The sequence below is a fragment of the Photinus pyralis genome, unplaced genomic scaffold (assembly GCF_008802855.1).
Source record: "Photinus pyralis isolate 1611_PpyrPB1 unplaced genomic scaffold, Ppyr1.3 Ppyr1.4_LG1, whole genome shotgun sequence".
In the NCBI taxonomy this organism is placed as follows: domain Eukaryota; kingdom Metazoa; phylum Arthropoda; class Insecta; order Coleoptera; family Lampyridae; genus Photinus; species Photinus pyralis.
Genome location: NW_022170249.1, coordinates 7,455,927 through 7,481,132, shown reverse-complemented (window position 1 = coordinate 7,481,132; position 25,206 = coordinate 7,455,927). Strand labels below are relative to the sequence as shown.

The following is a 25,206-nucleotide window of genomic DNA, read 5'->3' as shown; positions in this document are numbered from 1 at the left end:
CCTTGGCAATTCAGTGGAGGGGGGTGAGAGTGGGGGTTGATTGTTAATAAACGAGTGTGAAGATTTGAATACGCTGCCTAAGAGAATTATAATCTGATAATAGGCACCTATCGATTTAGTAGCTCTTGTAAAAGAAATTCGGGGCAAGTTGCCATTTAATTATTGATGGTATGTAGTTTGAGGTTCTATCAGGTGGTTGAATCCTTAAACTGATTTACCAAATCGGTGTATGAAATGGCGAAGGGATGACACTATACTCGAAAAGGACAAGCGAAATGTGTGAAACAAATTGTGATCCATTCCAAAGTTTCTAATGTCAATAGGTAGTAATTTACTTTCAATGCTTGCAAATCGCCCAACTTTTATATTTGCGCTATATATAGGATGAACTCTGCAGAAAACCGTTCACATCTGAGCCAAGATTGAAAAGTTGATTGTTTTTATATCAAATCGTGATTTGAATCTAAAAAGCTGAATTATGCGCACACTTGAACCATCAATCCTTTCTTGTCAAACACTTCCGCTGAACTATAAAGGATAATGAACTTTTTATAAGTTCGTCTCTAACAGTAAATAAATCCACTTTCACTCACACGGTATATCTCGAGGTTTGAAAATGAAAGGCGATTCAGTTTTTATAAATGTTAACACTGTTAGATAATGAACGGGGCCGGACCGTCATTAACTGAAAGTGCAAGTTTAATTGTTTTGAGAAACCGGAATACCTTTACCTACTCGCCGAGTCGTGTCGCACCGAAAAGTTCTGCTACAGTGCCACGTATTGGGTGTGACACGGTAATAAATCAAAAGTACACCTTCAACCTCTATTATTTAGTTAAAAAATGTGTCTGTTTGCGGTGTACTGTATGGTTTAGCTTTGCCTTCAACTCCGTAAATATCGCAAATTCTTTGCACATAGAATAGACAACGCCATTTGAAGGTTTATTATATTATAAACAATAAAGTCTTTTCTTTTTATTAATAACTGAATAAATTTACTGCACATTTATGTATATTATTATATAATTGTACTTGTGATTCTTAAACTTTCCTTAACTGTTCAATCAAGGACCAACCAACCAGTGACCACCAGACGAAGTAACCTATAGAGATCATTACATGTTGCACTGACCTCCGGGTTCCCAGGAAATGGGTGTAACTTTTGATTTTTAAATGTTACTGCACGTTTATTGACTTACTTTCGAATACCTTTTAATGTTCCATATTAATGAAAGCGCATTGTTTTACGGTGCACATATCGGTAACGAATAGTTTGAATCTGTCACTCTCGATAAATTACCTTGTATTGGCTGTAATACCATAAGGAGATATAATAATTAATATTAATTGACCTCCCTTAGAGGATTATATAAATATAATTAATGAGAAAATTATTAATTACGCTACTATTATATAGACAGAACAAATGACACGCGTGAGAAAAAGATTTATACGTGTACATGACCAATGAATGAAATTGATGTCACATGAAACAAACGCAATTATCTCGATTTTAGAACATGTTACGCGCCGTCAATTATTTCGTATGTTTTGTCAGCTGCAAATTATTTTAAAGTCAATGGTTTTTATATTTGTCTTCTTTGCATACTACAGGTTTCACATAAACGAAATTTGCTATATTACTCTACACCTACAGTCTACATCGTCATAAGCGCAATGACGTTCGTTGAACGCTAACTTCAAAATACATTTCAAAGGCCTTTCCTTCGCGAAAAAAATACATCGCTGTTTTGCATATGGTGCGGTCAGCCTGGACACACAGTATATTACTTGGGGTTTCATTTTGTTACATTACAACACTATAATATTATTGCCTGTCCTATAAACTATAGAAATATACAGTGATATTCATTTGAGGAAGACATAGGTTTTTGTGTGTAGTGTTTATTGTAAATGTTGATGAACACTTTATTAACAGTCCTATTTAACATAAAACTCACTTAAATAAATATAACTCAATTCAAAGATTAAAATCGTCTCTCTAATTTTTACATCATCACCTACACCCACGCGCGATTTCACTCTTTTTCTCAGCACATCTTCACTTACCGGCAAACTGAAAAATCCGGCATTTTGCAAAACCCTAGGCATTTCGCGAAATGACCAATGCAGCAGGCAAAGTGAGAAATGGAGCTCGAATTCGCACCTTGCCTGCCTCTCTTTAGGGATTTCGCGAAATGCCTAAACATGCAGGCAAAGTGCAAAGGCTTCGTCATTTCCCACAGATTGCGCGTACAGCGTAAGTACATACGAATTTCTTCTCGATCGAACATCAATATGGTTGAAATAAAAATATTGCAAATTACACTAACGTATTGGGTGTTTGAATGCAATTTCAATCTGTACTCCTTCTCTTACGGCTAACCGGTGCGTGGTAAAAGAAATAGAATTAGTACTAAAGAGAATATAATTTTCCACTTAGTATGTTTGCTGGTTTAAAATGGCCAAGAAAAATATGTTAGTAGCTATATTTGTAAACAATATTTGGTTTCAAAAATAAAGCCATGCGTGTAGAATATATCAGATTGGGGAAGGTATACTAACGCGATAGGTTTACGTTTGACACCGCTGTACCCGCAATCTGTGGAAAATGGCAGAGCATTCTCACTTTGCCTGAATGTTTGGGCATTTTGCGAAATCCCTAAAGAACAGCAGGCAAAGTAAGAACTCGAGCTCCATTTCTCACTTTGCCTGCGGCATTAGTCATTTCGCAAAATGCCTATGGATTTTGCAAAATGCCGGATTTCGCAGTTTGCCGGTAACATATATAAATTTCAACATGTATTGTTTTCCCTATGTCTACTTTTGAATAACAAAAACCTTCTGAAGGACGCGTAATTTTATGCAACCAAAATAACTTTAAAACAAAAATTAAGATCTGCCTGTTATATTAATTAATTGGAATATTATTGCTTTGGCTTCCGTATTTTTATTTTCATTTGTGTGCGACGTATTCAACTGAAGAAAAAGTTGATATTGTCCATTGGTCTAGTGCCGGTGACAGTTTAAGAACCGTAAGAGGCTTATTTTCTTACACCTTAAACAACCCTCAGTTTTAACAGAAGATTAGAAACTGAACATTTAAAGATTTGTGGAAAAGAATCCCATAAGGAACTTAAGGGAAATAGCGGCCGAATTTAATATCTCTTCATCATAACTTGAAATCATACTATTTATACTGTCGCTTTTATTAAAATCCAGAATGACAGTGCAGAATGCGTGCGCATTTTATTTTGATTGCATAAAATTAGGCGTCTTTCAGAAGAGTTTTGGTCATTTCAAAGTAGTCTTAGGGAATACACGAAAATCCGCATGATTTCTAAATGCTTAACCCTGTATATGTTACCGGCAATTTGTATAATTCAGGTATTCTATAGCTATACGATTCCTAGGGGAAGGAAAAATGTTTATACCCCTCCCTTACCTAAATACCTACGCGGTTAAGTATGTAATTTGATTTTTTATTAATCGATCAGTTCATATACCTTCAATGTTCATTGGTTCAGGGCCACTATTTCTTTAACCTTAACCATTTGTTGAATGGTTTCTCTTCAATATATTCAAATTTGAAATTCGATATAAGATCAACTGCCATTCTAAAGTCCAGTTTATCCGCGTCCCATTGTCGGCGTCCCAATGTCTCGCTCCTAATATCCACGGCCTAATGTCTGCGGTCTATTTCCTTTGCGGTCTACTGTCTTGCGGTTCAATGTCCGCGTCCTAATGTCTTGCGGCCCAATCCCATAGCGCCGTTCATAAAATAACCATTCATGGTTTTCTGTAGACATTTATGGTCGTAAAACATAAATTTAATAAATAATAAATAATAAATAATAAATAATAAATAATAAATAATAAATAATAAATAATAAATAATAAATAATAAATAATAAATAATAAATAAATAAATAAAAGGAGGAAAGATTAAAAAAATTATTTTGCTACTTAAGATCCCTTAACATTAACAGACTTATTCCACCATTTCTCTGGTAACGCGATGCCTTCGAAGAAGTTCTTATTGCAAAGTAGGTAGTTATTCGATATAAATCGCGTTTTCGAGTTTTGGAAAGAGATAAATAATAGTTACAATGTGTGCTTTATGCATTCTGCAGTAGTTGTGAAGAAGCACAGTTTTCTGAGCACAATTGTGGCACCTTGTTTAGGGCAAAGACGCTTTCAAGTTTTCAATCGTGTCCTTCCCCCGTTATTGTAGATCCTTTAGGAATATTGCAACTGAGTTACACATTTAGGCTGGTAACCCGCCCTTCTTTAAAATAACATCGAGACTTTTTAATATGAACTTGAACGACTTAAGTTCATTTTTACAATTACGTCTATTCGCGGATTGACCTTACTCTAGGAATAAACACAAGGTAATACCACAGATAACATTAAAGTTGTCTATAATACGAAGAATCGTGAAAGATTTTCTGGTGGAGAATTGTTTTATCGATAATTATACCCAGGGCCGGACTGGACGGGGCCCTCGTGGAACCGCGAAGCGGAGCCTCCGTCGCGGGGCCCCGCTAAATGCTAACCCAGCTAACCCGAGGCTCCGCCATGTGGAGTAGCGAGTCAACTGGGCTCGCTCGCTTGCTAAATTAATTGATAAATTTGCCAATACGTCACTGGAATTACAGCGCCTTTTCCTTTAATTTAATGTTCAATACTATTCAGCAAGTTGTTTGAAATACAATTAAAAAAATCTGCAAATCCCTTGTCTTCTTTTTGGGAAGGGGGGGGGGCCATGAGTTGGGGGCCTTTTGGTTATGGAGCGCCCGGGGCCCTTACCCACCCAGTCCGGCCCTGATTATACCAACCTCAATTTTTAACCTGAGAGGGAATCAACTATAAAAATAAATACAGAAGGGGGTTTACAGTATAGAAAATTTAAAAAAAATGAAAATTACAAAAATTAATAAAACTACAAAATGAAAAATTTTAAAAAATGAAAAAGTGTACATAAGAAGTTTTCCCCGTTGTGTAAGATCGCTAGTTCGGTTTGTTCTCGAGTTAGATAAGGAAGGGACAGTTGGATCGACATAAAATAAAAACAGAAACTAATGGCCGTCGTACACAAGACCAAAGTTAAGAAAGGGAGTGAAAGGCCCTGAGGCACACGTTATCAATGTTACAATGCGTGGAAGAACGAGGTATTAGATGTTTATGTGAAGGTCCTGAAATAAATGAGTTTTCCCCCCGACGCTGGAAGCGGGCGGAATTTATCGTCGAACTTATCATAAGATCGCATTCAGGAATGAAAATAGTAAAGGAGCTTACAAATTATTTACACTGAATTTAGAGACTAAGGTAGGTGATATTATCTTCTGCAACAATCCATTTCACCATTACTATCCCAATATGTTGATGATGAATCATGGAAAATCCGGAGAAAATTGGTGTTCCAAATGATGCTAAAACCTTAAATTGATACCGAAATGGCGAAGAAGAATGCATCTAGATCTGTTTCTTTTTTCAAATGCAATATGTGTAGGTAGGATATAGGTATATGCAGCATTTTAACCGATAAAATACATTATTTTAAGTTACACCGGCGAATAGTAATCAAGCAAACCTGTTCTTTGGGAGTGACCAAATGAATACGAAAATTAAATTCTTGTAAAAGATTAAAAAAACAAAACGTATATATTTTGCAGTGTAGGGATAATAAACATCCGAATAACGTTATTATTCGTTTGATTAATTTGACACAGGACTTGGTGTAATATTATTTATTTTATGAACGGCGTAAAAAATGCCGCTGATCACGGATTGCAGTTAATAAGCATTTAATGTGCCTATTATGCCTTTTTCGGATAGGAATGTAGGAGCGTAGGTGAAGAATTAAGAAATACAGGCATCCAATAGTAAACAGATGTAAGATGATAAAGATGTACAGATGGAGAAACAAATATACTGAAGATAAGTATCTTTTTATTAATTTCTTTATTAATTTCATTCTGAAATTTATTGGCGTTACAGATTGCGAATAGCTGGATAAACAGGAATAGAAAGATCTACAATTAGTTATCATGTAACATTTTGCAAATTTTAATTGGACCACCCCAGTAGTGAGTAACACTATCAATATGCGGGTTCATATACCGTTAAGCGTTCGTTTAGACCCTTTTAAATTATTCAAAAATTTTACGTTTTAGGAATTTGATGAAGCCACCGCCTAACATTTTAAAACGTGAAGTTGATGAAAGGTTTACGATCTAAAATATTTGAAGTATCATGTTTCGCTTATATGGAAACAATTTTTAGATCATGTTATCTAAGATAACAACAGTATAATGTGGAAAAGCTCATATTTAGAAGAAGGTATTTCGCAATTGCCTAAACAAGTTTACAAAAAAATAGTTTAAAATCCCAGAAGTTGCTACGGAGTCCAAGTTAACGTTAGAAGCATCTCAAAGTAAAATTTACCCAAGGTAGAACAAACAAAAATTAAGTTGTTCTTATAAATATCACAATTTTGCACTCACCTAATTTTACTCAACGATGTTTTTCTCAAAATCTCAACGACTGCTCGAGGAAGGAAAAAAACGCGTAATTTGGCGTAAAACGTAACTTCAACCTCCAACCTGCCAGTACCAATACCAACACGCAATTCGCAGGGCTGCCACTGCATTCCGCTGGTACACAAGCTCGTCATAAACACGTAATGCGCGGAAGAACATAGGACGTCGAATTGTACATGCATAAGACGCTCTTAATTTGTCCAAGACTTAATTTTAAAAATACTCAGATCTGCAGAACTAATCATGTATGTACATTTAACGTACGTGCACTGACAAACAGTGGATGTACCATATTTACGTACATAGGACGGATTTAACTCGTCCTTGGACGAATGTACAATGTGGGTCATAAAGGTACGTACATAAGGCGTACAGTGCTATCTGGATAAATATAAGAACAAAAAATCTGATTTCAAATCCAAACCATAAAACCGCGCTCTTTCAGAGATCGTTTAGTTATAATGCACCTAAAATATATAACTATCTCTCTTCTGTTTTAAAATCATTATCACAAAAATCCTTCAAGGTTAAAAACACTATTAACAGCAACAACATCAGTTGAGCTCTTAATATTTATGCGGACCCTTTTCTTAATATGATCGGCGTGAATTTTTTCTTTATTATTGCTAATTTGTTTGATTGTTTAATTTTTTTCTTCTATTTGTCTCTCATTTTCAATTTATCCTGTGAACTTTTTGCCATTATGACTAATCAAGATAAAATAAAAAAGCAGGGTTAAGTGGTAGAGCAGATGGTAGTGCAGTATTACACTACCATTCTGAACTTCGCCCTTTTGGTTTAACGGTGTTGGTGCCTTTTTTAAGTTATTTTATTTTATATTTCTTATTTTGTTTCCGTTATCCCGATAAATGACGAGTACCTATTATTATTAAAAGTACTTATGAATATGCCAGTAATAAGTATTCGTATGAAACTCCATTATGGACGAAGCAGAACGTATTATAGAGGAAATGTTAATTAGAGGACCCCCTTCTAGTATATGCTACGACACAAGAGCCCTTTAGCACGAAATGAAGGAGCAACATGCGCAGCTGAGGATCGAACTGCATACGGTACTCCCTCCAAGGAAGAATTAAATCGAAACGTAGAGAGCAACAGCACACTAATAATAAATTTGTATCGTGAATACCTAAATAAACACTTAATAAAGCAACATAAAGGCATAACCACCTGTACAGTATAACACGGTTCAGATAACGGTACTCAAAACAAAAGCTTGATGTACGCCACGCTTGGTTCTTTACATTCCCCGAGACATTCCCTGTTCCTCGGCAGCTGCGCAGAACGGTCATAGTCGAAGATTTCAAGGTTGTTGTGTACTCGTACACAGAGCGTTTCGTATTTTTTTCCTATACGCATTGTTTCAGTTGTGAGGTGTGTTGCCTAACCATAGGGGTATGTTAGCATTTCAGCTTCATTATTGGTTTATGTCAAATAACTTTTATTTGTACGTAAATGATTAGCTTTGTGTTTAATGTAGCCCAAATTATGACCCAGGATATTCATGTCAAATGTTTCTATTCGTACCCCGGATTATGTCAGGTGTTAATATGCTCTTCCCAAATTTTAGCATTGGAAATGCTTATGTTTTGTATGGGTATGAATTTACCAAGTTTGCAGAGTAGAAAAGAAGACAAGTGGTATCGCGTCTAGTGTTGATTGTACCGTACTCGACTGCAATTCAGGTAGATTAAGGAAAAGTCGCGAACATGTCGATACGGTACTTACTTAACAGTGCGCAGGGGTTTTGTTATTTCGAATTTAAAATTCTCGCACAACTTCCGTGATGGTATTACACGCATGTTACGACGCTTATTATTTAGAAAGTTTACGTTGGCGACACGAGAGAACTCGCGAGCGGGTGGAGCAAGATTATTCCTTGTAAATAAGGGTTATTTACGAGGTTATTTATGGCTTTATAGGTTATACGGTTATCATTTCCAATGTCTCCGATGGTTGCAAGGATTGCGAAATCTGTGAATTTTTTTATTATATATTTGAGAAAGACGTGCTACAACAATTATTTAGAATTTGAAGATGCAATAACTTTTTTAATAATTATTATATTGCAAGTCTGCTTCACTGAGCTCATTCGGATTCAATATGTATTCTGTAGCGCGTCACTACTAAATATTGGACAGAAAACAAAAAATATTCCGAATTAATTAATTTATTAATACGTTGGATTGGGGCTGTATGGAAGAACAGGGTCTCTCGGCACTGAATGCAGTCCCTTTCCCTGTTTTTATTTGTGTTATTTGTAGAGTTTTGATTTTGTATTATGGGGAATAAATTATATATTATTATTATTGTCGGTGTATCTTGTGAGAACTCACGTCTAGCCTGGTTAACTAATCGCACGGATTAAAATCAAGTAACGATTAGTGTCTGTGTCTGTGTCTGGTGAAGTTATGTAGGGTCCTAAAAAAATAAAATAAATATAATAAAAATAAAAATAAAAATAAATAAATATTAAAATTAAAATATTATTATTATTATTATTATTATTAATAAAATACTGAACGGACCATTTTCTTGAATTCACGCAACGTTTTAAATTTTTTCCGCTTTAGACATAGCCAAACTATCTGAAACCGCACCTTCAAACAAACAAAATCTAAATCATCTTGGACGATATTTTAATCCATTTCTCGAATTATAAACCAAATTAATTACCACAACGGTAAACCACTCAACTGTCTCGACAATAACCCCATTGCCATTTACCATGAATATTCAATCAATTACCGTATTATTTAAGATTGTTGTAAAATAGTTTACTGCCGAGTTTAGTCGGATAGCGAGCACATTAATCTAATGGCGCGAGAAAAATGGCAACTTAAAGTAGTATGGAAATTATTCAAATGAAACTTTTATATTGCGATACTTAAAATGAAAGGTAAACGTGTATGTAAATGAAAATATAGTATAAGCATTAAGTACTATAATTACGCAAGAAAACAAATAATTACGGATAATAACATCTTAAGTAATTGAGGAAATAATCTAGTTTACTTAATCTTTCTAATTTTGTTAGAAACCATTAAAATTTTTACATATTTATAAAATAAGTAAGAGCCAAAGGAAATAATACCTACTATAACTTAAATCATTTAAGTGACCAGTGGAAGAAAACTATATCTACTTAGTTGATCTATATTTCTTTACTACATACAAATCAATTAAATTACGTTGATAAAAGGGAACGTAAACAGAAAATCATTTCACTGAGCTCCTTTCCTTTTTCCAAAAATCGTAGTTCTTGTGCAGGCTAAGTTGCTTGTTATAATTTACTACGATGATACCTACGTCGGATTAATTACTCGTTATCCTTCACTTAATGACGAAAAAGTGCCACCACAACCTCTTATAGTGTCATATATTATCTAGGTTTTTGTTCGTTCATTTCCATTTACGTAATTTATAAGAGTTGTTTCACCTTAATATTACGTAATATATCATTTTTCGTGACTTTATGACTTAATTGGTCATTTAAAGTAGGAACCATCTCTTAAGTAGTTTGTCTTTTGTTTCAGATCCACAAACACATGACAATAGACGAATTAAGAAGCACATTTCATGTAGAAGATCACGATTTAGGTAAGTTGCACCATATCTGATCTAATAGCGATCTAGCTAAACCAAAATGCAAAATTTTAGAATTTTTTTGGGTCTGCCTTTATAGTGGTATCTGGTCGAGGGCGTAAACCTTTGAATTTTTGTGTAAATTTACTTTAGTTTTTTGGAATTTGCTTGAGTTTGTTTGAGTTTTATTTGATTTTAAAATTTTCCATTATTTAAGGAATTTGTCGAGAAGTTATTGAATTTTAATATTTATAATTTAATATAATTTAATAATAAAATTGCTTTTAACTAGCCGTTCTGTTAACTACTTGTGGCTTGGTTTTCAAAACAATTCACCGACTCGAAAATGTTCCTTCCCGTCAATCTTATCCCAGGTAAATAACGACCCAACAATCCACTACAGTTCGTCTATCTCTACACGTATGAAAATACGTGTTCGTAGCAATTTGTCACTTGTTTAAATCTTCACCAATACGCGGAATGAAAATGTTCGCACTCAGGGAGTGTGTGATCACTCTTTTAAAGTTCAACCTCGTCTGCCGAAAAACTACCTTCCAATCCGGTACCTCTCTTAGCACACCTTTTATTGAGAAACGAAACACGTTGTTATCGCATTTTATTTCCAGACGTAATTTCGTTCCTGTTCGCTATGAAGCGGTATGTGTGTAACTTTCCCCATGCCTACCCAAAATACAAAAACATAAAACAGTCAAAATACATTCAAAAGCAATCGAAACGCTATTCTAACCGCACCTTCCAGGTCATTTCCCAGAGATTCATAGCACTACCAGAAATACTTAATCTCCATTTTCACACCGTATAGGCCCTAAGGTTCCTGCCGAGTTCTCTAGATCTGTTCAAATGTATATCTAATATTTCCTCAGAGCTTCTGCGGCCATTTTTTTGAGCATTTAGGCGGGCCCCTCTCAGAACTTTCTAGGTGCTTTACAGAGTGGTCCCTTTCTGGAGATAATTGGGTTGGTGTCTCTGAATTTAAGAGGTTGGAAAACTTTTTAAAACTTTCTTACAGATTTGTGCTTGCTTTCCATAGCATCCAGCGGCTTACCAGTGCATTCCAAAGCTTTCCAAAGAAATATAACAATTTCTTGAGCTTGCCAGGTTGTTTCTTCACATTTATAGCACCCGCACAGGTTTTTAAATACCTTGTTCGGTCATTAGGCCCTTTCTTCACAATTCAACGGCTTTCCAGAGCCTCTGTAGCAGGTTTTTTTTAGGGCTTTCCTAGGGCATTTTATTAGCGACCGAATAGATCTGGAAAGGCCCGCAATGGGGTATGAATAAAGCTATGAAAAGAACCTGAGGAGTCTGCGGACGCATAGCTTTTTGGGTTCTTATCGAGCTTTCTGGGCCAGTGCACTCTATCGCTAACCCACGACTACCCATAAGCTTTCACCTATTTTTTGAAAAGTTTATAAAACTGCTTTTAGTCTCCACAGAGCCTTCTGTGTCGTCTCTAAAGCCTGATTATCCCTGAAAAAAACCTCTCGTGCTCTGAAAATGACCTGGATATCCCTTGTAAGTTTTTACATTAACACATTCCAGGGACACCTAAAACATTCCAGAGGCTCCAAGGCTTCCACGAGCTTTCTAGTCCTGCGAAAACCTTGGTCTTTATAGCATTGCACGATAACTCCAGAACGCTTTGATATATATAAAACTTCTTTTTTTTAATTTCCACATGGATCTTCGTTTTATTTTCATAATACGGCATAGAGCTGTGGGGGTCTGCTTCAATCTCGAACATTGAAATACTGGAAAGGTTTCAATAGAAAGTGCTGCGAACTATAACCGACGCCCCATGGTTTATACCTAACAATGACATCTGCGACGACCTAAAAATGATTTCAGTCAAAGATGAAGTGAGTAAGTGTAGTGCAAAATACCTAAATAAATTAGAAGTGCATACAAATGCCCTCGCCATGAATCTCTTAGACAACAGTAATGACACAAATAGACTGAAGAGATATAAAACTCTAGACCTACCGTTCAGGTTTAACTAAATTGCTTTTCACATTTAACAAAAGCTTAAGAAACAACAGAGCTGATTATCACTCGGTATAAGTTCCTTTAAATTTTAATTCAAACCCCCGTTCCAGCAAATGTATTTGCTTATATTGTAACTTTATTTATACTGATTGCAAATAGTAATAAAACACTACAAAAAAAATTTTTTTTCTCCAACCACCTGAATAAGACGCTATTTTGTGACAGTGTTCGGTACCTAAAATTGACGTTTTGCGGATTAATCGCTTTCACCATGGCAACTGTACAAAAAGTGGATACTTTTGGTCCTAGTACCAAAAAGAAATTGACCTTGAAAGTTGGCCAATTAAAAAATTACAATCACGGAGATATGTCACATTGACATTGTTTTACATTGCAGGTTGTAAGATATTTCTATATACATACAAATCAAATATTTTTGCATATTCAATGCAAATGATGATGTTACCTATACGTATGTAGTACATGTATTGAAAATTATTTACGCTCGCTATTTTTATTTAAACCATGTATAACGTAATTTACATATTCCGTGAACGTAATTTTAATACGTATACAACCCGTCGTCGCGCGTAACGCCATCTACTTCAGACCCATTGCACTATATCTGTCAATTTTAATTCAAAATTTGAAAAAGTTAATTGCAATTAATTTTAATTAAAAAACTGTATGGTAAGTTATTTATTTCAATACAAAATATAACAATATTAATTGTTTATACAATAAAATGACTGAAACTGATAGCGACATGGATTGCACTCCGCCAGAGATTATAGAAGCGGCAGAACATGCTACCTCAAGATTTGCTCCCTACAAAGTCGCGAGAGGTGAGAAGTAAGAAGTAAGAACGAATAGGTTATAAGTTGACCTAAAAACTAGAGTGGCATGACACGTGAGGACAAGAAAGCAAAAGTTCTTATAGGTACTATAGTAGTGAAACTGTGACTGAATCTAAATTCGAATATAATTTGAAGTAAAGGAGGTTGGAGAAAAAATTTTATGTTTTATTCGTACAAAAAATGCGTTTTCGGGACTCGGAAGGTTGCTGGGCTCCGCTAACGCGTCGTCCAGCAACTATCTTCCTCGTCCCGAAAACTGACATTTTTTGTACTAATGAAACAAATAACTATTTCATAATACATTTGTACTTGAAATTCTTTATTATTTTTAACTTTGTTTTCCAAATCATGTTTCAATTCTGTCATGTTCTCTACTGTATCCTACTTTTTAAGGTTTATTCATTTTATTTTCCTTCAAATTCATTTCTTCATTTTCGCGTTCTTACTCAATTTCAATAAATTTCTTCTTTAGACTTTACTTAATTTCATTAACTTTTCTAACTTCTTTTTGAATTTTTTCCCGGTTACACACAACCCTTTCATGCGGCTTTCGTTAATCATAATTTCTGTTACTATTTTTAGCTCATCGCTCCATCTCTGTTTCGTTTAATGCAATATTTTCCTTCAATTCAGGAAAACTTTTCTTCATTTCTCCATTTTTTTTGCTTTCTAAAGGCCGATTCTCACTTGCGCTGCACTCAGCTTGCCACATTTATCAAATAGGGATTGCGTTGACATTTTATGATTTTATTAAGCTTCCTAGCTTGAGTTTTTGAGTGAGATCGCAAGTGGCTCTTGCGATCACCGTTTTTTGGACATGTTAAAATTTCATAAAATGTGTGTTTTAGATCATTTTAAGCAAATTTTAAAGAATAAATTTTTTTCGTGTCTGTATGTAATGTGCGTACGTTCGTACGTTGGCAATTTTCCGAGGTAACGGCTCGACGGATTTTGTTCAAATTTTGGATATGTATATCTATTAGGAATACTGAAACGAAAAATACAAGCCGGATTTTTGAAAAAAAATTTTGGAGCGCCGCAAGGGCATCGAACTTTTTTTTTTCAAATAGCAACCTCAAATTTTTAGTAAGTTATTCGAAAGACCTTATTTTTCTGTATACAACCTACAAATATTGTGTCAGGTTTTATTACAAAAAAACTGAGAAAAAAAATGTCAAAGTTAAAAAACTAAAAAAAAATTTCGTCAAAACGGTTATTATGATTTCGTTAAATATAAATGATGAAAGAAAAGTAGAACCTGGCCCATCTATAATTACATCTGCACCAGACCGCCGACAAAAAAGAAGGCCATTGACAACTTAATGAGGGTGTAGTGCCATATGTTAAGATATAAGTTGTAAAATGTCATTCTTATTCTTACGTGCCGATTGAATAATAGAATAAGGAAAAACACAAAAAATGAATTTAATTTTATCTCTCAGTTTTGAACCATATATAGTAGATATTTAAAAAAAACTCATTAAAAGATAATTACAGATACAAACGAAACACTACAAAATCGGCCTGGTATTTCCTCCTCAAGATTGATTTGATTTGCTCCGTGGTTTCCTTCTTTTTTTTGTTAAAACTATTAAAAATCGAATAAGAAATTAATAAATGGATAAATAAGGTACATAAATTTCTTTAATTAACCCAACAGACAACTGCTGATTGTAGCCATTAATGTATTTCCCTCTAAAAAGTTGAGGTGAAGGACAGGCATAAAACAAAGATATAAAATAATCAAATTTAACCTTGTTAAAATTGAAGCTTCGATCAGTGAGAGTGAGAGGATAAATTCCTAATTCCATAATTGAGCGCCGCCCGTAGAAAACTTTTTGAAGAGATGACAAGTCATTTCCACACTGCCGAAAATTAAAAGATAGGATACTTGCGGGTGGTCAAAAAATGTTGGCAATTAAAATGAACCACGCCCAAAAGGATACCATAACGATTTTAATTTATTGGTAACTCCAGGTGATAATTAGCGAGATAAAATTTTGCTTAGATGCATAAATGCAAGAGGCACGTGCGACACGGACGCCATTCAAATGGGAAATTGTAACTGTAATTCGTTACGCCCTACACGCGTATGCGGTTATTCCATGAATCCGTAATAATTACGATTTTATCGATCAATATTCATAGGAATTTGATTTCAAAATGCTATTACACTTTTTACAATAATATGCATACCTATTGTGGGCATTGGCTGCCGCATTTCTCAGACACGAGTGTATAATGAACCAGAAGGTGGAATTGCTTATTTTCTACTATTATATAATAAATCTATTTGTTTATATAAAATCAAGTTAATAAAAGCAAGGTCGTTGCGCCTTTTACCGACCTCAATAGTAATGTAAGGTATGTTTGTTCATTTCGTTTCATGATTTATTATATTTATTATAATTTTATCTTGCTATTTTTTGCACACATATCTAATATAAATAAATTACTATTAAAGTGCACTCACTGACAGAATTAATGACCATCGAATATCTCAACTGTAGTCAGGAAACTAAGAGGCATGCCCAGAGATGCTAGCCTCACGAAATCGTGTTACTTCCTTGCCTGGTACCCTAATACAATGCAGCTATCAAAATGGCCCGAGCCATCTGTCGGCGATTGATAGAAAACAGAAGCAGATACAATGGTTTATCAATAAGCTCAAATCCACAAGCGTATCCCGTAATTTATGCCAGTAACTTTGATTATTCAAAGGCCAGTAATAAAAATCTTCGTAATATAAAAGAATAATGTGTTCGCAAGGTTATGTAATCTGCAAAAATTCTAGAAAGAGTGAAATGAACAGGATGTGACCCAACTTTGATGCAATGAAATCATTTGTAAAGAACTGCATGGAAACAAACATATAAACAGAACGTTGCTTTCTCAACCGCCACTAAAAACAAGATGGCAAACGTAGCAAACGTTCGTGATCTACGAGACGACGCAGACGGCTTTCCACTTCTTGTGAAAAGTCGCACGGTTTCCCGCTTTCAAAAATGTGCGCATCAGCGTAAGTTGTATATACAGGCTGGAACCTCTCATTATATGGTTTATATTGTGAAGCAAAATTGTTACAAAGAGATAAAATGCTTGATAGGGGTAGTACAATAATTGACGTTACAATCGATGGTGATTTAATCGAATGATGTCAAAAATATTACAAATAGGTCACTGTACTATAGATCTCCTATCTATGTCAATATTTGAATTTAAATTAATTATTCGTAAAAGGGGATCAGCACGTAGTTGGGGAAATATTAATATCAAAACAGACTTCCGGAGAAACAACGGAGCTGTAATCGTTAAGTGAATACCAAGCAAATGTAAATAATTACAATTCGATTCGAATATGTAATCAAACGTTATATCAAGGAGTCGACGAAAAATAAAAATGATCTTTGAATTTCGGGTAATAACCCTTTGAGCTCAGAAGGGCGCGTTCTGCAAATCTGTAACAGACAACAGAAACAAACAAGTAGAAGTGTTAGTGAAACGCGCTGCAATAAAGTATTGCGAAATATCAATCCTAACGTTTGACACTGGAGGCTAATCGTATACTAAAACTGTAATTAATACTGAAAAAGAATCAATAATTCGAATAACTTTATACTAGCCAAAGGAAAATTTGGTCGACTACGACTTTCATTTACAGTCCGGGTATACTGGCAGAAAAGTGATGTTAAATTCAAGAAAAATACTTTGCGTTACACAAATTAAAATTCCATTCAAAGCATGAACAAGATAATATGAGCCGATTCTTCGGATTAAACAACAACGTAGCTAAGAATCGTAGATATAGGTCTCGGATCTAGTATCGCTAACTTCAAAAACTTGTTTACAAAGCAACGGTACTTGTACTTATAGTGTCCAAGTACAAATCGCGAAGTAGGTCAATGTTGGTAGAATGAAGTAGGTTCACTTGGCCAATATCATTTGAATTTCGCAAGTCGGTAATGTAGAAACATCCACACGTTATTATATACTAACCTTGCACGTTCACTCGCTAAAATGGTGGGTCCAAATAAAACTGCCAAATCGTCCACGTAAGGTGTCGGTAATGCGTAAATATCCAAGTCAAATGTAAAAGGTAATCCAAAAGAAATAACGACGAGAACAATAAGAAAACTATAAGCAAAAAGTGAGGAACTTAAAGGTAAAACTTGAGCGAAGGTAAAACCCTAAGAATACATACGCAATGAGAAAAATATGCGTAATAATATAACATAGAGATGCAAATCACTAATCCGTAAAAACGTTTCGATGGAACCACCATGACATCAAAGAGAAAGAGAGAACTACTTAAAAGATAAATATGGTAAAGCCAGAACACTAAGACCCTTTCAGGCAGACGCGGAGTCAGATAAGTAATGGTTACTAAGAAAAAATTTACATCTACTCAACTCGACAGCAGAAACTTCTCTACAGAGGAAAAAATACAACTACGTGCAATACTGAATTAAAGAAGAGATAGCAACGACCTCAGTCGGCGATACTAATAGCTATAGCCATAAGAAATCTACCACGAAAATAAACAACCAAGGTAATTGCAGTGATTCAATACAAGACAGTGGCGACAATTGAACCCGTCCGCCATGTTGTGGCAAAATTAAACGTATAAAAAAATAGAAACCATGTGTATAATTAACGACAGAAGGTATCATGATAATGAATTAAAAGAAATTACCACTGGAATACTTTAATAATTGAAGATATTCAATGCAGCTAAACACTGCAGTGATACTAAACTACGGTTGCTCAGACTCTTAGCTACTATGGGGAACAAATTAATGCAGGTTAAATTGCGCTCGCATACAGAAGTGGAGCCCGCGGCTTAATTTGATTCAGCACGGGAAACCTCACCAGGTCTGGACACAGGAAGGATTGACAGATTGAGCTAAAAAAAACTTGTTAAAGTTATTTTTAAGAGTGTTCTTTCTTGATTTCTTGACTAATACTCTGGTGCTTGTGACCATCAACTACATTTCCGGAAACAGACTGCACTTTCCACATTAAAGGAGGTACTCATATTGTCAACTAATAAGTTTACTACAACAATTTAAGGAAAAAATATTTATGTGATACATACGACAAAATCCAGTGGCGTATTAACCTATAAGCCGATGAAGCCCGGGCTTAGGGCGCTGGAACTTTAGGGGCGCAAAAAAGGAGCGAACAACACATTATCTAAAAACTCAAAAATGTTCATAAAAGATCAATTTATCGCAAGGTTGTGGTGCGAGACAAGATACTTAGCAGTCTAGCACGCTCATAGATGGAGACAGCATCCCCCAGCCAATCGAGTCGATTATTCACCAGTACCACTCCGATAATTGAAACCTCTTAATCACTACAGTTTTTCTAGGAGGTTGAGTTTCACCTTATTTTGAAGGTAATTAAAAAAGAAACTCATTCCCAAAAGTAATTTGAATTTTTAACCCTTTGAAGCAGATCCCTAGTGATATTGGTGGTTTCTTCGAATCATTTATTTGTTTCATACACTCGACTTTTTGCAAAGGCATTCTTTCTAGAAAATATGGCGTGTTTTGTTCGAGAATATTCCAGAATGCTCGTTTGGAAGCATTCGAAAACTTTCGAGAAATCGAATTGTGTTTCAGTCAATTCCAATTTTAACGCCGAAGTAGTAAATAGTTCGCGCTGTTATAAATTGTGTATATATTTAAGTGATAAATAATATTTTAACTGTTGTAACTCAATTCATTTCAAGAATGTCATAAATTTATTATTTATTAATTGTAAATAAATAAATTACGTAATTAAATTTACGTTACAGTTTGCTTTGTTTTCTATGTAAATGTACCTATTTTATTTTGTCTTGATAATTTTATAAAATCTTTTGGGCAGAATCCGTTAGGGCTTAGCTTAGGGCGTTGTTGACCCTTAATACGCCACTGACAAAATCCACGATTGATTTCAATCTTACTTTGCATTTTTGATTAATTTAATTACATTGCACTCGTGCAATTCTAACATGTGTCTATTGTTTCAGTTCCTGAATACGAAATAATACATTTACATCACATAGGAGAGAGAAGTATAGAAAATAATCCTAGTATTAACACGTTAGAAAATTCAATACAAGGTGAAACAAACTCGAAGTTTACAAAAACGAAGGACCAAGAAAAATTTTTCGAAAAATTTCCACACAAAGAAGCTAATATTAGATTAAAAGCTTTCGGGAAACATTTAAATTTAAGTTTAACGAAGAACTCCGGCCTTCTAAAAACTGGCGGATTGAAACTATGGTCCGTCGAACCAAATGCAACCGCCCAACATGGAATAGAATATGTGGAAATTCCAGAGGTAAGTTTTTGACAATAGTTTTCTTTTTTATCCACTGCAGACAGTGGCGAATCGCATGTTTGTGTTGTTTAGTCGATTCATTCATAATGCAAACAAAGTGCACCAATCGCGAAGGATCGGTGGTAATCTTGAAATCCTTGAACCACAGAGCGTTCTTACACTATGGCCAAAACCACGATACCGATTTACCAAACGGAGACAAGCCATATGCAACACCTGATCACATTAACCTCATTCGCTATAATCCTTTGGCAATAGTTATTGCATTTCCTTCGCGGTCCTGCGACCTTGTGACCGCTTTCTATGACTATATCATCATTATACCGAGTCATCACAACTTACACATTATAACCATTTAACCAATTTCACAGGCGTTTACACTTTTATGCTTTTTTTATATCGCTAAAAAGGTGATTAGTAAAATCTTTATAGTTTGTTAAATTTTATAACCCTGAAAATCAATTAAGTAACTAAAACGCGAGAACGGAAGAGATTTTTAAATATTAAAAATTACTTACCATATATCACATTATAATGTAAATGATTTGTTAATTACATTAGCCCTATCGCCGTAAATGGAAGGAATCGCTACCGCACTCGAATTCAAAACTTGTTTTTTTTCTGGATGATGTTTTGGTACCCACTACCTACTGATAATTATATTACCGTATTGATTTGCTTCCCGACAAGTAAATGATGTTAAATTGCTCGATGACAAATTCATTTACATAGGGACAGTTGTTCACGTGTACTGCAAATAAATTATTAGTTAGTTATATTCGTTTAAAGATGTAAATTAAGTAAATTTTATGTAATTTATTCTTTTTGGGAACTTATGTGTATTACAAGCTAATATTTCTAACTCAATACGAGTTATAAAAAAACTATTAATCATAAGTAGGTGTTTTAAAAGACTGGTTATAAATAAATTAACTACCAGCGAGTTTTAGGAAGACGTTATTAAATATGAATGAAGAAGCTAGGAAATTTTTTAAAGTTGTTGGTAGGCCTATTTATAGAACGCGCTCTATTGACAACTGGGCTGCTCATATAAACTTCAACGGAGAAACGGAATTCCAAGGTTTATGAACACACGCACGTTAGGGGAGGCAGCTGTACCATGGGAAAATGTTTTTTTGTCGTTGGATAATATAGCGACATGACCGCCTATCCGTGCCAAGCAAAATATGGTGCACTGCTTTTTCACAAGTTGGTCATGAGATATTTAGGGACAAAAAGAAAGGTGAAAAGTGCCCCAAGGTACAAACCCGCTCTGTACTATGGGGCATGGAACGCTGTTCCTTGGGACAATATGAATCCATTTAAGTGAAGGTCAATGGTGCTGGTGCATAACTTAACTTATTCGCGAAAAATCAACAAAAATTATACTAAAATTAACATTGCATGAAAATTGAACTATCCCATGTTCATAGCGCTGAAATTCGAAAGAAACAAATTTTTGCTTCGCTTGGTGGCCCCAATTGGTGCTGGAGGAGGAAGCTTGAGGACGATATTCTTTTTGTCGACAACAAAGATCTCTGCTTGTTCATCCAGTGTGAAATTGTCAGTTTTCTGCATGTTAAAAAAATCATCGTAGTCAGTGGCGCACTTCTGCATGTTCGAGGGGGGTATATATTTTTTAAATGGCAACCACTATTTTTATTATCTACATATTCTTAAAAGTGCACATCTATTATGCGGCTATATCCAAAAAAGTGTACCTACTATTTAATAATAGCTAATGAAAACTAGTAGTTAAAAAAATATGCCCCTCCATGACACTGATCACATACTAATTTAAAGTACGTAGATTGGTAACAAACTTTTTATAATTTTCCATATTATAAAACTCTTCTGTAAAATAATGTTTTGAAGATTATTTTTATTTTTCCTGTTATGTTAACATATCGGTTAATTTTTATTATTTTTGTGGCCACTTTCGTATAAATTATTGAAAAACAGTATCGTCTGTAAAGTTACGGAGATGGGCCTGTATAAATTATAACACAACATTTTTCCTTAATCGAATAAAATGTAATGCACCTGTAACAGTTTAGTTACATTTACAAGGGCCGAAGACCTCACTTGAACCTCTACGGCACTAGCAAAAATTTTTTTTGATCCACGGCTAGCTCAGTAACCAAGATGTTTTTTGCCCTTTATAACAAAAATTGATCACATGTCAAAGCTATACCCCTTGTTATTTTTTACTGTTTTAAATATACCTATGAATGCTAAACAAAATTGAAATCTAACCAAAGGATTGGTGTCACTGAAATTAAATGCCAAATTCCCAATCCATGAAGGGAAACAACCAAAATTTGTTTTGTTTAGATTCGATTCTTATCAATAAATACAATACAAAATTGTTGCATGCAAACCATTTTCACGGTTCGATTCTTTAGGAATATTAAAATTATTTCGAACCAAACCCAACCTAAAAATAATCTACCACTACTTATTTATACAAATAAAAAAAATTTATTACATAAAAGTCAGGCGAGGAAATATTGAAGTGCGAGGGCCTTTTGCGGCCGAGTACTTTACTTTCCGAGTCAGATAATGTCATTTCATTGGCGAGGTTTGTATTAAATTTTACCAGAAAACTAGAAGAATTGATTTAATGAATTTCATTTTGTAATTCGTGGTATGTTTGAAGCGGTCGATTGTGCGCAAATAATATTGTCATGTAACCTTCATTTTAATGCCTACTTTATGTCAGGAAAGTTTAGTTCCATGACAGAGGCAGACCTGATTCCTTTTCCTGCCGTCTGTCACTTTACCGGTCGCACCTGTCACGTTACCGGCCGCACCTGTCACTTTTCCGGCCGCACCTGTCACGTTGCTAAATGTTTGTAATGACTCCTGTCATAACTGACAGATTGACATTAATCAAATGTTCTACATGAAATTTTGTATTAAAAAACTATCAAATTCCTCGTGTGAAATCGAAGCGACTTAAGGGCATTTTTGGGTGACCGATCAGTATTCTATTAGCCAATTTTGACTCCACCCTCAGTAAGATCTTGTCGGTGGCTACCACATTCTCTTTGTCGGTACTCGTTTCTGACGTCCCGTTCACCCGTATTTCGCATTTTGTTGGATTTCGCAATAAACCCTCCACAAAGTAGTACACGAATTAAAAACCACGTGACAAAATTCGCAACCCCTCGAAGACGTGCGCCTTGTAAAAGGTGGTTAATTTCGCTCCTAGGAAAAAAACAAAATTCCGTCACGCAGGAGTTGTACGCGTTTACAAGATCTTTCCGACGACACCAATTTTAAAATAATAAGATCAAAAGCTGTAGAAGAAGATAGGAAAAAGCTGAAAAATCACTACGTTAGTATAACACGCTCAGGGATGGCGCCCAGATGTCGCCTACTCCCCAACATGTAGCCCCATTCCTAAAGTTGTTAATTACACCGCCCCAGTAGGTACATGTACACTCTTTTTTTCTACAAGCGTTCTTTTACGGAACCGCATTTGCCGCCAGCCAGCCAGCCAGCAGGCCAAAGTGAGATTAAAAGCTACATTTGTAGTGCATTTTTGCAAATTAGGTAGATTGTAATCTCACTTTGGCCGTCTAGCCGGCTGGCTGGACGGCTGGCAGCAAATGCGAGCACGTAGAAACACGCTTGTAGAAAGACGAGGAGTATACAGTTACCTACCGGGGCCTTGTAATTAACAAGGACGGGGCTATATGATGTGGGGTCGGCGACATCTGGGCGCCACCCTGAGCGTGGGTTTACTGACGTGATTTTTCAGTTTTTTCCTATCTTCTTCTACAGTTTTGGTCCGATTGTTTTCAAATTGGTGTTGTCGGAAAGATCTTGTAAACAGGCAAAATTAACCACCTTTTGCATGGCGCGCGTCTTCGGGGGTAGTCCCCTTTTGGTACCAGAAGTGAAAATTGAATACTATTTTGTGAGGGTTGTTAGCGAAATCCACTAAAATGCAGAATGCGGGTGAAAGGAACGTCGGAAGTGGGTTGAGACAAAGAGAATGTGGTAGCCCCCGACAAGATCTTACTAATGGAGTAGATACTGATCTGCTACACAAAAATGCCCTGAAGTCCCTTCGATCTCACACGAGGACTTAATTTTGCAAAAATGCGCTAAAAAGACGATTTCGGGAAAATCCCGTCAGTAAAATGGAACTACTTCCTCATTAGTAATGTGTCATTTTCTTGATTTTGATCTAAATTACTATGCTGTACGACATTGATATTTACCGTAGAATCAGCTAATTGTTTAGTGTTCCTTCGCAACAAATCAGCGAACCCTCGGCGACAAAAAGGTGAGAGGGTTGTGTGGGTGGGTATTGTACCACTTTCTTATTGCAGAGGGAGGTCAATAGGTTTAGGGTGGTTTCACTTGGTTCCACATTTTGGCGTTTCAACTGGAACTCTTACGTGATTCGCGCGGTCACTATTGAACTTTGAAATGCCCATTGAATGGCAGATGCCGAAATGTTTGTCTTCCTCGTATTATAGCGTGAGAATGTTTGCTATTATCTCGTGAAGGATTACATCTCTGCTTCCAGTGAAAATATTAGGGGTAATGAAAAAAGAAAACCCCTTCTTAAAATTACTAGTATATAGAACTATGTAGACCAGGCGTGGGCAACCCACGGCCCGCGGGCCAGATCCGGCCCGCCGATAGGTTTTGTCCGGCCCGCTAATATAATTCATAGTTAGGTAGTACTTCATAGGGCTCACAAGTTTCAAATTCTAATTAATTAATTAATTAATATCATTATGTTACACGTGCAGCATCTAGTGGACGTGATCCGAAGCTTCCAAAACGTTTGAAAGCCTAGTTAAAGATGCATTTATTGTTTCAGAGATACCGCCAGGTATTTTCCAGAATTTTCCTCGCGATAATACCGGGTGGGGCAATACAACGACACGTGTTTTAGGGATAAAGAATCTTAAGAGCATAAATGAAAATTTGGATACAAACTGAATATGGAGATTTATTATCCACATCTGTTAAATTTTGTTTGCAAAATCGTGTCAATTTTCAGTACTTATTGATTTTTTTTTTAAATAATTTTTACGAAAGCAAAAAATAGATCGAGACCAAAAAGAAATAGATACTTAAATATTGATTTCTTTAAACATACTTTTTATTTGGATTTTCAAGTGTGGCCCGTGGCGCATATAAAAAATTTTATTTTGGCCCCTTGGAAAAAAAGGTTGCCCACGCCTGATGTAGACCGTTCCAGATAAGGATGACTACGTATAGACATTGTTTAAATACTTTATTTAAACAATGGTATAGAGCAAGCACGCGGTTGTGAAAATGAGCTCGTGATATTTAACGGTAGAAACAAATTAGTCCGAGGCGACTTATGCTTCAAGTATTTAGGTAAGGTTAATGTGGAATTATCCGTACCAAATTATGTATTATGGTCAAGCATGCATATGAAACTGCCATTTAGGACAAAAAGAGTTGCACTAGAGGGTCGATAATTATTTCCGAAGCACGTAAGAATAGATACAATCGCATTATTTCTAGGCAACAAGATGAAAAGTCATGAATATGCGCGGACGACGATATCGTCTAGCTTGTTCATATTAAAAAACTGAAAGTGCTTCTACCTATCGAGGCTGTACGTTTTGTCGTTTCACTGACGAAATTGGTGACAATTAATAACTTAAAACTTAAAGTCTTCGGCATTCTGTTACTTTTGCTGGAAGATTCATCATACGTCGAACGTGCCAAGAGTCAATACAGGAAACCAGGAAATGAGAAATTGTTCCGTGTCAATTTTTTTAGTTATAATTATTACCTGTTTTTTATATGGTTACATGAAACGGAATTTAGTTTAGTGAGTTTCTCTTGGTAACGAAATTGTT

At 35.4% G+C, this 25,206-nt stretch overlaps 1 protein-coding gene across 1 annotated transcript in view; it reads left to right on the top strand.

Annotated features, from left to right (window-relative positions):
* The window catches only part of LOC116159239, a gene marked incomplete in the record, with an annotated part of 137,010 nt that overhangs the window by 65,620 nt on the left and 46,184 nt on the right, over positions 1-25,206 (top strand). The window contains 2 exon segments of the mRNA XM_031472182.1: positions 10,103-10,166; positions 19,032-19,345. Coding sequence (XP_031328042.1) covers positions 10,103-10,166; positions 19,032-19,345 — 378 coding nt within the window.